A 17,085-nucleotide genomic window follows, 5' to 3' on the forward strand; every position below is an offset into this window, starting at 1 on the left:
GTAACTAAATTTCCTGGGGCATGTGAAGGGTTTAACCTGGCATTTTTGATAATTAAACACTGTTCCTAGAGACAGATGTTTCTGTAGAAAGCTAGTAAAAAATTGGAGGTGGATGTCATTGTTACATGCATAAATGATGGAAATAAATTGTATGGGGATATGTCCTTTCCTGCACCTCAAACTGCAGCTTTTAGGCCTATGGGGACAATTACTTATATTAAGTACAGTACTGTATATTGAATCAAGTCCTTCTTATTTGATCCACTTAGAATGTATTGGGTCATTTAGTGCAAATCCTTGGTGTTATTTACTCAGTATTTAGCCATATTCTGAGAACAGTATTTAACCGTCTGGATATAAGGGTGTCTTCCCCCGCCATTTACCTGGTAGACAGTGGGAGTGCTGTAAATATAATATATCTTGACTTCAGCAAAGCATTTCACAAAGTGCCCCATGATATTCTGATTAGCAAGCTAACTAGGTGTGGCTTGGATAGAACAACTATTATGCGGATACATAATTGGTTACAAAATCTTACTCAGAGTGTTTATCAATGGCTTCTATTCAAACTGAGAGGAGGTACCAAGTGGGATAACACAAGGCTGAGTCTTGGTCCCTGTGCTCTTCAACATTTTAATTCATGACTTGGATGAGGGGTTGCAGGAAATGCTGATCAAATTTGAGGATGACACAAGATTGGGAGGAGTGGCTAATACCCTGGAAGACAGAAAAAAAGTTGAAAAAGATCTTGATATGTTCAAGCACTGAGCTGAAAACAACAGAATGAAATTTAAAAGGGGTTAGTGCAAAGTTCTACATATAAAAATCCCAAATGTACTGTTACAAGGTGGGGGGATGCTTGGCTCATTAATACTGGATCCTGGAACTGGAATGGTTTTGGATTCCTGCATAGAACGGAGAGTTAAGACTTGATGGTCTTATAGGACCCGCCCCCCCAAATTCCATTCTATCATCCTAAGAGTGCCTGCCCTCCTCTTGCCTTTTAGACTAGAAAAAAAGACTCCACATGCTGCAACTCTAGTATAATGCTTCAAAGAACAGTATCACTCTGGGATCAATTACACCAGCTAGAAAGCAAACTCTGAGTGAGGAGCACAGAACTTCATTGTTTATGGCTTCTGTCTGAGAGGGTTTTGCTTTAATGTTAAGATTGCCTCCTGTCAGAGACCTTGGAAATGAAAACCCTCTTTATGCATCTTCTGCCTTACAGCTATCAAATAACCCTTCAAGTTATTTTTCCACCTGGATTTAGTAAATAAGAGGTGAGAGGTATCTTTTGAATTTAAACATGCAACAACTTCACCAAGAGGTGGGGGAAGTCTGTATATCAGACATCATAACATCTATGTGAATAATTTCATCCCAGCAGGGCAGACTTTTTCCAGCCTAAGGAAGGAGTAATGCTCCCTCCATATTGGCCCTTGACGGATCCTGAAAAGGAACATAATCTTTATACATTACTCAGGATGTGGCAATAATGTAGAAACATACCAAACAACCACAACTTCCCACTCAAGTGGTTTTTCTAATCCTGATGCTTTTCCTCCTTTCCTGCTATTTCAGTTTGACTTTTGACTTCTAACCACTCGTATCACTACCGGAAGGAAATTGCATTCTATATGGGACATGAACATGTTGCCTTTGGCAACACATAGTGTTTAGTGAAATGTTACCTGTGACTTTCCTAGGTCCAGGTCTCCCCAACTGCTGCCTTGGAAACTGATGCGTGTAAATGAAAGACTGTAAATCAATGACATTTTATATTAGATGTGAGTTTCCAGTACTTGATTAGAAAAATCTTTACCCTTTGATTTTTCTGCAGCTTATCTGAGTACATGCTTTTAAACTGTCCATTTTACAATGTGTTCTTCTGGTGCTGCAAAGGAACCTGCACTGTTCCAATGTACTTTCTGTTGAAACGTATTGATCTCCTATTTTTGCTATGCTAAGCTAATTTAAGAAGAAGGTGGATGAGTCTTCTGAGAAATTGCTTCATCTCTGACATCCTGCTGCTACAAAGATCCTGTCTAAATATGGTTAGCGGAACTTGTGGGCTTGTCAATTACATTGCATTACATTTGATCTTGTGTTTACCTTGTATTTTGTTTGAAGAGAGCAAGAGCGAGACTAAAATAAGTCACTTTTCATGAGGCATCAAATTTCCTGCCATAAAGGAGTGAAACAAATGTTGTAGCGTTGTACAGCTTTTAGAGCACTGGACAAGGACATGAGCCACAAAACTCACTGAGAGATCTTCAGACACTGTGTCCTTCACCCTAAGCTACCTCACAGTATAAAGTGTGTGTTTTGGGGACGACTTTCATCTCAGAGGTGGAAAGATGGGCTATAAATATGAATAACAATAACAAAAAAGTCAAGAATATATTAATACAATTCTTTTCCTAGATCTAAATGGAAACATATGCCATCAGTCAGCATTCACAGCATGCCTCGATGTTTTCAGTTTTCACACAAGTTTGTGCTGAAACAGAGAACATTTCTGCCTGGGAAACATTTCATAGAATATAAATAGAACAAGTAGAAAGGTTGCAAATGAACATATAAAGAAGCTGATAGGGTGTAAAGGAACCCGTGGTGATTAAGTCTATGGTGAGATAACTGAATAGACATTTTACTAGGAACGGTTGCAATGTCTTATTGTGCTGACATATCACGAATCTACTTGCAGGAGCAACGTCGTGGAAAGTTAAAGAATTCTTCCCACCCAACCCCACTGAAAGAGCATTGACATGTGACCTAGCAATAAAGTTGGTGTGGATGTGTTCAAACATAAGAAAGGATTTTGCAGGCTGTGGATTATGTGGAATTTTCCTCTCATTAAAAAAAAAATCAGTGTGAACATAGAAAAGGGGTTAAATTACACTCCAATGACAGCTTGTCTTCCAGTAACACAGTTAGCCATAGCTATGCTAATTTTCTCCAGGAGCCCAAATTATCTCTCCAGTAGGCTATTCAACAGCACAAGTCTCAACTGACATCTTCAAGAGACTTCCATAAACCCAGAAATCAGCAAATACAGATTGCAAGGCATGTGGCTCTCTCATTCATCTGGCAGCCAATTATTTCCTTACCAGTGTCAGGACGGAATTAATTTCCCATAGAGAATCAGGTGCATACTCCTTCTCTAAACTTATTATATCAGTTAATGATCTTCCCTTGGACAACCCACATTAGCACAAATCAAACCTGTTTCATTATTACCCTCTGTTTTTTCCCTAGAATTGCTGAAGGTGGTTCAGCTTTACATTATTACTGGGAATTAGAGCCCATGATGTTAAGGGTCTTCTTACTTCAACATTTTTTTTATCCTACTACTACTTCTCCTTTCTTTTACATCTTATGCCACCCAGTCCAAGCTTTGGTTCTTTATACTAAAAACAAGTAAAGCAGCAATATTCATTGTGAATTCTACTTTCTTATGTGCTGTGCTAGCTTTTATTCTCAGTATTTTTTAAAAAAGTAATGGAGTGGCTGAAAGAAAATAAGGCTATAGTTTTTCCTAAATATAAAAAAGAGGTATTTTTGTTTTGTTTTACAGCTTTCATGAAGAATGGACTGGAGATATTACAGGAGCTGGCTGCTGTGCAGAACATGATTTACAAAGCAAATTAGCACAAACCAGCAATGCACATAGTAAACAGTTAGTACCCGGGCACAGTATTGCCTTGCATACTATCAGCACAATACACGTTGTAGAGGTCTATGGTCATGAAAAGGATACACTTGGGACATTGGATGCACATTTACCTGGGTAAAGAACCTCAGAAATGCCGTTAAGGATTTGTGGGACTACGGCAAACCATGAAGACATAAACCTTGTGAATGTGCCTTAAAGATTGCATAGAAATAAATGACTGGATGATTCCTATGTATCTGCAACAGTAAATGTCAAGAGTATAGCTACAAAATTAACAGATCTGAAAATGTTATTGGAAAAATGATTCAGTTTGTTTTCAGTCTAATAAAGTATACTGATACTTTACAGCAAACCACCATTTCTGCAGTTAGCTAAGAACAGTGATCACATCAAGAAAACAACAAGAAACTGTTTGGTACGTTTCTGTATATCAGTTCTTAACAGGTGTTTTTTTTCTGCATGAGAACTCATAGCCAGAAGAACTGGAACACATGACTTCAAATTTATTTTATCCCCTCTTTTTATATACGTATCAGGAAGAATTAAAATGTATTTTTCTACAATGATTTTAAAAAATTACAATAAAGTTTTTTATTATTAAGAAAAATTGTCAAATGGACATGTGCTATCCTGGTTACTACATGGTTCATGTAATAAGGCAAACTTCCATTCCTGGTATCTCACAGAACCTTTGCTGAGGTGAATTATTGAATAGTTTAAAAGACAAATTGCCCTCCCTTCCATAACATAAATTTTATGGGCAGTTTATGCAAAATAAAGAAAAAATAAATTCAAAACAATAATCAAACCTAAAATGTTGTGGATACAGTTATCAATCAAAGAACTCAGTATAACTGCAGATTAAACTGAAAACCTCCATAAACAGAAACCATTGAAGACTGGTAAATATAGCCTACCGTATTTTATAGGATACCTGACAGATATCATGTTGCAAAGTTCTGAAGTTTTTGTTTAAATTCTCCTTTTTTATATATAGCAGAAGCATAGAGACTTACAGAGGAGAATAGCTTCAAGTTCCTCAGACAGTCCACCCTTTCTCATAAACTGGCACTTACAGTCTCAGTAACTCACTCTGAGACATTACTTACAGTTGGGAACAGATAACACCAAGGTAACTGACTTCAACAGACAAAAGAGAGGGAAATAAAATATTCAGCAGATAAGCAGGGCTCTCTTTGAATTCTGAAACAGGAGAGAAATGGCTGATTAATGCTGGATAGTTACTTCAAAATGTTCCTCCCAGTCAAACAAACTAAACGCAACATATGAGGTTTTAAAATCTCCAACATATCCGAGCAGGCAGAGCCATAACTAAAGTGTTATGGTGTTTTGTGGTAGGGCACCAAAATTTAGAAGGCACTGAAATCTGGAGGTCAATCTTTTAATGAATGATAGGAAAGTGGAGGACAACCTCTCTCTCTCTTTCTTTCTTTCTTTCTTTCTTTCTTTCTTTCTTTCTTTCTTTCTTTCTTTCTTTCTTTCTTTCTTTCTTTCTTTCTTTCTTTCTCATAAACATTCTCTCTGTTTTCTTGGGGAATGGGTAGCATTAGGGCAGAGCGGGTGCTAGCTCTCCCAAGCATCAAATTTGCCAGTCATGGGTCTGCAAGCGGGCACAAGGTGTCAGTGCATGGGCAATTCTAATCTTTGAAAGTAAAAGCAGGGTTGATGTGTAAAATCCCACACTAAGCAGTTATAGTCTTTGGTGGCAATAATGGGTTATCCATTCCATTTTCCAACACTTCTTATTATGTGTTGCAAAGTCACTGCTAAATTAATAGCCACCTTATAAATTAATTACCTTCAAAGGGCAGTGTCATTAACAGTCCCCTTTAGGTCTTGCAAACTAAAGATTGTGGCTTCCTTTATTAAGCAAAATCCAAAGAAACGAAACAGTTATCCTTAGAAGAGAATTTCCTGCAATGGGAGAGAAAAGAATAATTTTTTTAAAAAAAACATGGTCTTTGTTATCTGTAATTTTATTAAGCATTTGTACTAAAAATACGTGATTTTTATTTTTTTAAAACTGCAGCTCAGTTATTCATTAAGCCGCATCTTTGGTTGGTTAAAAGTTTGAAAACTCAATTATATATCTGATTTAACCAATTAAACATTGCAGCCATGCTCTTAATCTGAATGTGCTCATGCCTTAGAAAGACTGAAATATTTCAAAATACTGAGTACCTCAACTTTTTAAAAAATCACATTTTTGGCAGGTGGTCAAAATCTCATTCTGGGCATAACAATATTTGATTGAGAAAACTGAAGTCATGCCCATTTTGAACATTTATGCTGTGGTGGAGCAGAGATTTGACCACTATGGGAAAACAACAACAGAAAGAACTATGTACACACTCAACAGGATCACTGAAATGATTTGAAAGGATTGCCGAGGTCCCACTCCTTCAGACTGAAGGACACATAAATACAATGGGAGTGGCAATGACTTCTATTCTCCCCCCTTGTGAATAGAGTGGGCAGGGCGTTTGGCTTATATCTCAAGGGCACAAGAGAAAACCTCTGCTGGTGGAAGCCTTTCAATTGGCAGTGAGAGTTTGCTTTCACTTTCCCATAAGCTCCTCGCTAAGCTTCCTTCCTAACAGCTCTTCAAGGGGACAATTTTCCAGCTTGCCAGATTGCATGGGGTTCTTCCAACCATAGCAGGAAAAGCTGCCTATCCCACGGACCATGCTCTTCAGAAAATGTAAGTGCCGTGTTCTTTTCCTGCAGGATACATAAATGTTCAGAAACAGAACTTCTCAGAGACATGTTATTTTTAAAGCAACATGTTAAAAGTAATGTGTAAATAACAAGCTGTGAATGGCTTGTTTGTGTGTGTGTGTGTGTGTGTGTGTGTTTAGAGGGAGTGCCAGCTAGCTTGATTCATCCTAAGAGGCTATTTTTGTGACTCGGTCTTGCATTCCTGTTGCTAGTATCTTTCACGCTTCCTGTTTACAATAATCAACAAAGACATTTATCCATATTGTGATGATGATGAGAGAGAGAGAGTAACCATATGATCTCCCACTACTTTTCAATGGAAAATAATCTGATTTGGGGACTTATCTGTCAGTATAAAGCTCTCATGCTTTGGATTCTTTTACACAATATACAATAATTTATAAAATATATATATCCATGACATGAAATGAAACAATACGCTGTTTGGTGAAACTTTGCACAGTGACAGTTACAGATTTGCCAGTAAACAACAGACACAATTTTTCCAGAATGGTTCCTGCAGCTGACACCATGGGGGCTGGAAAGGGGTGGCCATAGAAGGATTTTCAGAATTACTTCAATCCGTGGTGTTCTTCCCCTTCCCATTCCTTTCAAAGGACTGAAGGCAACAAGGAAAAAAAGGGAATATTTTCTCTTGCCATTAGCACTTCTGTCTGTGAAAGGAAAGAATTTCTGTCTGTGAAAGGAAGTCCTTAGATGTGGCAGTCATTTAAGATCCCTGTGTCTACTGGTTTGGATACTGAGGCTGTTTCATATATTATTTATTTAGTTGTTTGTTTGTTTGTTTGTTCGATTTATATCCCACCCATCTGGTATATTCTACCACTCTGGGCGGCTTACAATATGTCATAAAGAATTAAAAACATAAAGCATTAGCATACAACACTAACAAATAGTGCAGGAATATAATAAATAATAAATAGCAAAGCAAAAGAAATCAGAAGTTGACAGGAGGGAAGGCCTGGGTGTACAACCATGTCTTCAGCTGGTGTTTGAAAGTACCCAGCATAGGGGCCTCGCGAATCTCCGGAGGGAGGTTGTTCCAAAGGCAAGGAGCTACCACCGAGAAGGCCCGGCTTCGTGTCTTTTCCCTCCGGGCCTCCCTCGGCATCAGGTTCCTCAATCCCACCTCCTGACTCACGCGGGTGATCCGAGTAGATCTTGGTGGGAGCAGGCGCTCCACCAGGTATCGAGGTCCTAAACCGTTTAGGGCCTTATAGGTGAGCATTAGAACTTTGAAGTCAATGCGGAAATGGATGGGCAGCCAATGCAGCTTGGCCAGAACAGGAGAAATATGTTGGTGTTTTCTCACTCTGGTAAGGAGACTGGCCGCTGCATTCTGAACCACCTAAAGTTTCCTCATCAGCTTCAAAGGCAGCCCCACGTAGAGCGCGTTACAGTGGTCTAATCTCGAGATTACGAGATTACCAAGGTAGTGAGTGCCCCCGTATCAAGGTAGGGATGCAGCCTGGCAATCCGCCAGAGGTGGGAAAAGGCGGTGCGAACTACCGATGCCACCTGGGTTTCCATGGTGAGCATCAGGTCCAGATGTACCCCCAGGCTGCGAACCCCACTCTTAGCCGCCAGGGTCACCTCCCCAAATGTGCGAGAACCACCCAGGTCACCAACCCCAGGGGCGCCCACCCTCAGAACTTCCGTCTTGTCCGGATTCAACAGCACCAGAGTTAGAGTGGAAGGCTGGCTGGGCTGGCCACCTCGATACTGAGGGTTGGTCACAGTCTCAGAACAACAGACAGCCTTCAAACATCTGTTTGTTGTTCTTCTGACACGAATAGGGACTGTGCCAACGCGGTATCTCCCTCTACCTGTGATCACCAGGATGTTAAAAGGCCCCTCGCTGGGCAAGCAGGCCTTCCACTCCATATCAACAAAAAAGGAAAGAAAGTAAAGAACAAGACCCTAAATAATACCACAGCTTAAACAAAGGTGCAAGACAAATACAAATACAAACAATATTGCTAATTCATGGTTGCTGCTCCATATTAACAACCTTACTTTTGAAGTATTCACTAGGAAAAGAAACCACATACTGTAATCTTTTGCTATTTTAATTATTTTCAGCATTTGCTATGGAACAGAGGCTCTTGGGTGTTTTTAATTGTTTGCCTCTCTAAAGTATTGTTCCCAGACGGAGTGGCAGAATGGGAGAACTATTATATCCTTAAGCTGTACTAGCTCACCCCCACCTCAGTTTAAAACATTTGCAGAGGTTGACTATGACTCCGAAATGATTGCATCATGCCCATGTCCATACTTCTCACCACTTTTCCACATCTCTGCTGACACATTCATGCCACTAAGAACCCAGCAGAGGGACAGCACAAGGCCCTGCCATGCTAATCCAAGAACATCTGTAAAATCACGTGCTTGGCTTGGTTTGACAGAGGGGTATTTGTTTTCAGCACTACAACAAAGGATGATCTTCATTTTCAAATAATAAACCTTGCATTGTTCACATAGTCAGTGACCTTAAGGTTTACTCTTGAATCACTCCTTGGAATCCTGTCCCTTGCCTGTAAACTCTGTATGCAACATTTTCCTGTATGTTAAGAAACAGTCACAACTAAAACTAGGTAAGGGGCTGTTCTCTTATTTATTTAAAATATTTTTATTCCACCTTTCTCTGGGCCCAAGGCAGCTTACATCATCAAAAGGCAATATTTAAAGCTAAAAACAGCAAGTATACATATACTAAAAAGGATCAAACAGATACCGCTCTGAGAAATGGTAAACAAAAGCAATATTAAAAACACATTGAAAGCAGGAAGGCACAACCATCTATTTAAACATGCCACTTAGGCAGCCAGTCATTAAGGGAAAGTTTGCCTGGAGAGAAAAATCTTTGGCTGCTTGTAAAAGGAGAGTAAAGATAGGGCCAGCCTAGCCTCCTGTGGGAGGAAGTTCCAGTCTGACAGCAACAACAGTGTGCCCCCACCAAATGAACCTGTGGGACTGAGAGAAAGGCCTCTCCTGAAAGGGGAGATGTGGTCCTTGAGATAGCCTGGATCCAAACTGTTTAGCCTGTATAGGTTAGAACCAGCTCGTTGAGTTGTGCTGGAAACAGGTCGGCAGCCAGTGGAGCTGCTGTAATGGGGGGTGGACGGGTGTTATGTCATCCTTGAGACCAGCCCCAATTAGTAATCTAGCAGTTACCAATCTTATTTTAGTGATGACAGACGCTAGTTGAACTGTGACTATCCATGAGGGCGATCACATATTTAATACAAAACTGCACTGCCTCTCTGACGATGTAAAATTCAAGTCTTGCATTCCCTTTATTTGAAAACAATGTAGCCAGTGCAAGGGAGCTGCAACAGTATTGCGTTCTTCCACAGGTCCTAGACCAGTGGTGTCGAACTGTGGCCCTCCAGATCTTCTTGGACTTCAACTCCCAGAAGCCTTCACCACCACCTCTGCTGGCCAGGATTTCTGGGAGTTGAAGGCCAAGAACATCTGGAGGGCCACAGTTCGACACCACTGCCCTAGACGTTCCGGTTGCCCACTCTTAGCCGAGTCATCCTTTACTGTTTCAAGAAAATTTACTGCAGCTACGCAACCCTTCCCAGAAGACATCAATTACACTCTGAAGAATTATTATTATTATTATTTATTTTATTTATATCCCGCCTATCTAGTCAATAGACCACTCTAGGCGGCTCACAACAGGGGTACAACAATAACTAAAAACGAATTTACAAAGAAGAAAACTTTCAACCATGAAATTATAAACTAAGAAAAAGAAAAAAGGAAAATCAGGATTAGCTAAGGGGGGGTGGGGGGGGGAAGGCCTGCCGAAACATCATTGTCTTTAATTGCTTTTTAAAAATACCCAGCGAGGGGGCCGCGCGAATGTCCGGGGGAAGGTTGTTCCAGAGGCGAGGAGCCACCCCCGAGAAGGCCCGATTTCTTGTCTTCTCCTTCCGGGCCTCCCTCGGCGTTAGGCTCCTCAACCTCACCTCCTGGCTCGCGCGAGTGACACGGGTAGAACTTGGTGGTAGAAGGCGTTCCGCCAAATATCGAGGCCCTAAACCGTTTAGGGCTTTGTACGTGAGCATCAACACCTTGAAGTCGATGCGGAATCGGATGGGCAGCCAGTGCAATGCGGCCAGAGTGGGCGAGATATGTTGGAATTTTCTCACCCCACTAAGGAGTCTGGCCGCCGCGTTCTGCACCACCTGAAGTTTCCGCAGCAGCCTCAAAGGTAGCCCCACGTAGAGCGCATTACAGTAGTCTAATCTTGAGATTACGAGCGCGTGCACCAAAGTGGTGAGCGCCCCAACATCAAGATAGGGCCGCAGCTGGGCCACCCGCCTGAGATGGTAAAAGGCGGTTCGGACCACCGACGTCACCTGGAATTCCATAGTGAGCGCCGGGTCAAGATGGATTCCCAAGCTACGGACCCCATCCTTAGCGGGAAGGGTCACCCCCCCAAAAGAGAGGGAGTTTCCCAAGTTCCCGACTGTGGGGGCACCCACCCTTAGTACCTCCGTCTTGTCCGGGTTCAGCCTCAGCCCGTTCTCCTGCATCCATTGCAGTACGGTCCCCAGGCAGCGCTGAAGGGACAGAACGGCTTCTCCTGCGGTAGGTGGAAAGGAGATGTAGAGCTGAGTATCATCGGCATACTGATGACACCGGGCTCCACACCCCCTGATGACCCCACCCAGCGGCCTCATATAGATGTTAAACAGCATTGGGGAGATGATCGACCCCTGTGGGACCCCACAATTGAGATTCCACGGGGCCGAGACGCTCTCCCCAAGCTGCACTCTCTGGGGGCGGTCCTCCAAGAAGGAATGGAGCCAAGCCAATGCGAGGCCACCAATTCCCAACTCGGAGAACCTCCCCAGGAGGATACCGTGGTCAATGGTATCAAAGGCTGCTGAGATGTCGAGGAGGACCAGCAGGGACACTTTGCCCCTGTCAGCCTCCCTCAGTAGGTTATCACACAGGGCGACCAATGCCGTTTCTGTGCCATGGCGCGGCCTGAAGCCCGACTGAAATGGATCCAGGGCATCTGTTTCATCCAGGTGCGCTTGAAGCTGATCGGCCACCACCCTCTCCACCACCTTACTTAGGAAAGAAACATTGGCGACGGGCCTGTAATTGCCAATCTCGTCCGCCGCCAAACTTGGTTTCTTCCTGATGGGCCTAATGAGTGTCTCCTTGAGGGCAGATGGAAATCTGCCCTCAAGGAAAGACCCATTAATTATTACGGTGGCTCAACAAAATGAAATGTAATGATTTGACCTTGTTTGGACTGGGAGTACTCTGAAATAACTACTTGGTCTTGATTAGACATGGGATATGTGTATTTGTATCTCTGGGGATATGAATATCGGCACTACAGGCATCTGGGATATCCAGTCCCTCCCCCTCAACTGACAGGTCCAATTACTGGTCACCATGTAGTGCACGTGGCTGGCATTGTTCCCTGCCTGCCTGTGCAGCCAACCAGCCCGGTGAGGAGGCAAGATGATGAGTCTAGATGATGAGTCTCCTTGCTCAGTTGCTGAGCAGTTGGATGTGCAGGGAGGTGCGGAAGCACTGGCTGGGCTACTTCCATGATTGGTGTAACAGGAACAATGCCAGCCATGTGGGCCGCATGGCAACCATTAATTGGACCTGCTGTCATGAGAATGGCTGGTGGTCGGATTCCAAAAGATCTCCTGTATGGAGAATTAGTGCAGGGAAAGCATCCCAGAGGGAGACCACAGCTGCGATACAAGGATATCTAGAAGCTCAAGGGATCTGAGGGCTCAGGAATGGACCTCAACAAATGGGAAACCTTGACATCCGAGCATTCAGCCTGGAGACAGGCGGTGCATCATGGCCTCTCCCATTTTGAAGAGACACTTGTCCAGCAGGCCAAGGCAAAGAGGCAGTCCCAAAACCAGCAAAATCAGGGAGCTGGGCAGGGGACAGATTGGATTTGTCTTCAGTGTGGAAGGGATGGTCACTCTCGAATTGGCCTTCTCAGCCACACTAGATGATGTTCCAAGACCTCTATTCGGAGCATGTTACCATAGTTTCTCAAGACTGAAGGATGCCTAATCTGGTTTGTGGGGGAGGGAGTGGATTTCGCAGGCACCTGTGGTGCTGATATTTGTATTCACATTCCCAGGGATATGAATACAAATATCCCATCTCTAGTCCTTATGGCTAACTGTGGTACTATGAGTAAGCAGTACTTTCTCAACCCAACCTACTCCACAGGCTTGTTGTGATTATAAGCAACAGATCATATTTTGCACTGAACTGTTTTGAAGGAATGCCAGGATATCAATGTAGTAAGTACACAGATTGGGGATATACACCAAAGAACTATGATAAAACTGATACATAACAATACATGGGTTGATAATTACCTGCCTGATATCAGTTTTTTGTATGCTAATATCATACTGGCTGAGTCTCATTTGCACTGCTTGATCTCTCAATCACACATAGCCACCTGCAAAAGCACATTGTGTTCTTACAGGAGGCCATACATGTACAGAGGCCCTGTACATCCTGGCTGAAAAACTTGCTCATACAAATACCCTGAGTGTTGTTTACATCAAATCAGATTCCAGATGAGCTGCTGGGACCTCTCGGAACAGTAGCACGTTATCATGGGTTGGCCTAGCTCAGCCTTCTCCATGGGGTTGAACTATGGTTGCCATCATCCTCTGCAAACATGGCCAGATGGCTAGTAGTTTCTCAGGTTGTCTATAGCTTGAAAGGATTTTTCTCTGATCAAACTATCCACAGATGGCAGATTTTGCTGGTTTGTCCAGAGGACACACCTGGAAAACTGAAGATGACCAAATATTAATGGGTGTTTACAAAAGTACATTTATACCTTGCTATTCCATTAAAAATAATGCTTATGGTGGCTTACAAACTTCTCAAAAGATTAAAAACAGATAAACCACATTAGATAAAAGTCATAACATCTATATTGTCAAAAATGCATACAAATGTACTTTCCAAATTGCATAACCTTTTGGTTCATAGATGAGAAGGTACATTGGAAGAAGCAAACTAGCTATAGTTTCTCATGGAAATGTAGTGCAGTCCTATAGACATCTACTATACATCTTCCCCCCAAATAAGACAGGATCTTATATTAATGTTTGTTCCAAACAACACATTATGGCTTATTTTCAGGGGATGTTTTTTTCCTCATGTACAATCTACATGTATTCAAATACAGTCATGTCATCTTCTTCTGGTTGCTGCTCAATGCTGTACAGTGGTGGAGGGTGGAGTTTCACTTAACTGGGGCTTATTTTTGGGGTAGGGCATCCTGAAAAAATCATACATAGTTTCAGGTTAGGTCTTATTTTCGGGAAAACAGGGTAGACAGATAGAGTAATGCAGCTATAACATTTATTTATTTATTTATTTATTTATTTGTGTGTGTGTGTGTGTGTGTGTGTGTGAGAGAGAGAGAGAGAGAGTACAAACACACACACACACACACACACACACACACACCACCCATCTGGCAGCCAAGGCCACTTTCGGAGGTTTACAACAAATAACAACAAAGTAACAAAATAGCAAATAGTAACAATACATAGGGGCGAAAATAAAAAATCATAAAGTGTAGTGACAATAAATTTATAATATAATAAATACAATTAAAAGCATTAAAAAAATAAAAACATGGAGCATGGCAGTATGATAGAAGTTATATTATTGGACACTATTGTATCAGAGTATAGTTTGTTCAGGGAAGGCCTGTCTAAAAAGCCAGATTTTTAGTTGCTTTCTGAATATGCCCAGTGAAGGTGTCAGGTGGACTTTGGGTGGGAGAGAGTTCCATAATTGTGGCGCTACCACCGAGAAGGCCCAATTTCTAGTGTTTGTTTGCTGGGCGTCTCTCAGGGTCAGAACTCTCAGCCGCCCTGCCTGCGATGATCTTCTAGGATGGGCAGACCTAACTGGAAGGAAGTGCTCAGCCAAATATCAAGGTCCCAAACCATTTAAAGTCTTATAGGTTAGTACCATCACCCTGAAACTGGAATGGAAGCGAACAGGTAAGTGTAAGGCGGCCAGGGTGGGGGGAGATATGGTGGTATTTTCTAACCCCACTCAGAAGTCTGGCCGCCGCACTCTGGACCCGTTGCAGTCTCCACAGCAGTCCCAAGGGTAACCCCCACAAAGAGGGCATTAAAGGTAAAAGGTAAAGTTTCCCCTTGACAATTTTTTGTCCAGTCGTGTTCGACTCTAGGGGGCAGTGCTCATCCCCATTTCCAAGCCATAGAGCCAGCATTTTGTCTGAAGACAATCTTCCGTGGTCACATGGCCAGTGCGACTTAGACACGGAACGCTGCTACCTTCCCACCAAGGTGGTCCCTATTTATCTACTTGCATTTGCATGCTTTCGAACTGCTAGGTTGGCGGGAGCTGGGACAAGCGAAGGGAGCTCACTCCGTCGCGTGGATTCGATCTTACGACTGCTGGTCTTCTGACCCTGCAGCACAGGCTTCTGCGGTTTAGCCCGCAGTGCCACCACGCTGCGGGCTAAACCGCAGGGCATTACAGTAGTCTAATCTTGAGACTACCAGCGCATGGACTAGCATGTTGAGGGACCCGGTGTCATGGTAGGGACGTAGCTGGGTAATCCGCTTTAGGTGGAAATAAGCAGATCAGACTACAGATGCTATCTGAAATATCATTGATAGAGATAGGTCCAAAAGCATGCCCAAGCTACGAACCTCATCCTTAATGGAAAGAGTAACCCCCCCAAAAAAGATAGGAAGGCACCCAGACCACAGACACTAGGGCCCCACCCTCAGGATTTCCATCTTGTCCGGGTTCAGCCTCAATCTGTTGTCCCTCATCCATCCCAGCACCGCATCTAGGCAGCGCTCAAGGGATGGAACAGCATCCACAACAGAAGGATGGAAGGAGAGATAGAGCTGAGTGCTATCCATGTATTGGTGATGGAAAAAGGAATTACAGATAAATAGCAACTAGTTACTAATTATTTCAAAACTTTGATAATCACAAATACTTCCAACAGAACCTTAAAACTACTAGGAAATGTATAGCCTCTGTGTCACATTCATACGGAGCTAAAAAAGAGAACTGCCTATCAATTTTGAGTACATGTGATACCCTATCCAGGTCTTTTTCATCAGATCCGGATGTAATTGTGGGCACTCTGAGTCTGTATGAAGTCCCTATTATTTATTGCTTTTCCTATCTTTATTCCAATGAACTCAAGACATCATAACTCTCCTCCTTCCTACTTTATCTTCCTACAACAAGCTGATGGGGGTAGGTAGGGATAAGAGAACAAGCAACTGGCCTAAGGATACCCAAGTGAGCTTGAGAGCTTAGTAAGGATTTGAACCTGGATCTCCAAAGTCCCAGTCCAACAGTGACAACTATTATGCCACACAGGCTCACAATGGCTTACATCTCAACAGGAAACATTTGAGTCAGTGTACACAGATCTCCTAAGCAATGTTCTCACGAGGCAAGGTCATCTTCTGTTGCTACATGGCTTCAAAAATATGGCTACCCCAAGGTAGCTTGAGATAGTATGGTACTGGGGATCAGAAGATGGAAGATAAATTCACACACAAAAACTATGCGACGTGAGGGATCATTTGTGCTCAACAACCATTTGGGAAAGAACAGAATGATTCCATTGCACCTCACACATGGATAGAGGAACGAAGAGTGATTCACATCCTAAGACTGCACATGTGGAGTGACACTGCATGTACAGGTCTTCCTCGTTCTCCCTCACAATCACGGTATTATGTAAAAAGTGCTTCAGAACTGCTGAGTGTGTTACCTACATACAGATGTCGCTGCTCCTCTAAGGAGGGGAAGCTTGGCTTAGCCCCTAGAGGTTGCTTTGGCATGTAGAGATTTGTACTAGGAAAAACATGCTTTTTTTGTGAATTCAAAACAGTGCTTACAATGTCTTGGAGGAGACTTGGGTTCAAAACCCCACTTGGCCATGAAATTTACTGGTGACCCTAGCCCAGCAATCACAATTTTTCAGCTTGACCACCCTCACAGGGCTATTGTGCACATGGTGGGGGGCACAAGAGAGGGCCTTCTCTGACCCAGACCCTGGAACTCCCTACCACAGGAGGCCCAACTGGCTCCATCTTTGCTGTTCTTCTGCAGACAAGAGAAAAAACCTGTCTCTTCAGGCAAGCTTTCCCTGAGTGAGTGAGTGAGTGAGTGACTGGCTGCCTGAGTGGGGGTTTAAATGGACAGTTGTGCTTTCCTGCTTTGAACGTGTTTTGGGTGTTGCATTTTTTTACCGTCTTTTAGTGCCGCATTGGTTTGAGCCTTTTTAAATATTTGTATACTTACTGTATCTAGCTTTAAATACTGTCCTCGAATGATGTAAGCTTTCCTTTCTTAAGGAGAAACGTGGGGTAAAAAACATTGTAACTTTAAAAAAAAAGTAGGAAGGCGAGCCCTCCACGCTGCCTTGGGCTCCCCGGAGAAAAAGCAGTCTATCAATCACCCTAATAAGCTTGCGAGTGCCGAGGCTGCTTAATCGCCTCCCCGGACAACGTACGAAGGCGGCCTGTGCGAGCCTTTGGGGCCAGCTGAACGAGAAAAGCCTCTCCGCGGAGCGCTTGCTCCGGCCCCGTTTCCTCTCG

The 17,085-nt window shown here is 42.9% G+C and overlaps 2 protein-coding genes and 1 long non-coding RNA gene across 4 annotated transcripts in view; 2 read left to right on the plus strand and 1 right to left on the minus strand.

Annotated features, from left to right (window-relative positions):
• Positions 1-4,286, plus strand: part of SUSD3 (sushi domain containing 3) — a 59,084-nt gene extending 54,798 nt beyond the window's left edge. Inside the window, exon 5 of the mRNA XM_072989650.2 lies at positions 3,581-4,286. Within this exon, the coding sequence (XP_072845751.2) occupies positions 3,581-3,797 (217 nt within the window). The 3' untranslated portion in view covers positions 3,798-4,286. The remainder of the gene's footprint in view (positions 1-3,580) is intronic.
• Positions 588-17,025, minus strand: LOC140704381 (uncharacterized). The gene is made up of 4 exons (XR_013541696.1): positions 16,790-17,025; positions 5,499-5,614; positions 4,789-4,882; positions 588-717 (listed from the first exon to the last, which is right to left on the minus strand). It is a non-coding gene; the product is annotated as an uncharacterized LOC140704381 (long non-coding RNA).
• Positions 5,610-17,085, plus strand: part of CARD19 (caspase recruitment domain family member 19) — a 45,107-nt gene continuing 33,631 nt past the window's right edge. For both annotated transcript variants that reach the window (XM_020803780.3, XM_072989652.2), the window contains exon 1: positions 5,610-6,401. In XM_020803780.3, coding sequence (XP_020659439.2) covers positions 6,386-6,401 — 16 coding nt within the window. In that variant the 5' untranslated portion in view covers positions 5,610-6,385. The remainder of the gene's footprint in view (positions 6,402-17,085) is intronic.

The sequence above is a fragment of the Pogona vitticeps genome, chromosome 2, assembly GCF_051106095.1.
Source record: "Pogona vitticeps strain Pit_001003342236 chromosome 2, PviZW2.1, whole genome shotgun sequence".
NCBI lineage: Eukaryota > Metazoa > Chordata > Lepidosauria > Squamata > Agamidae > Pogona > Pogona vitticeps.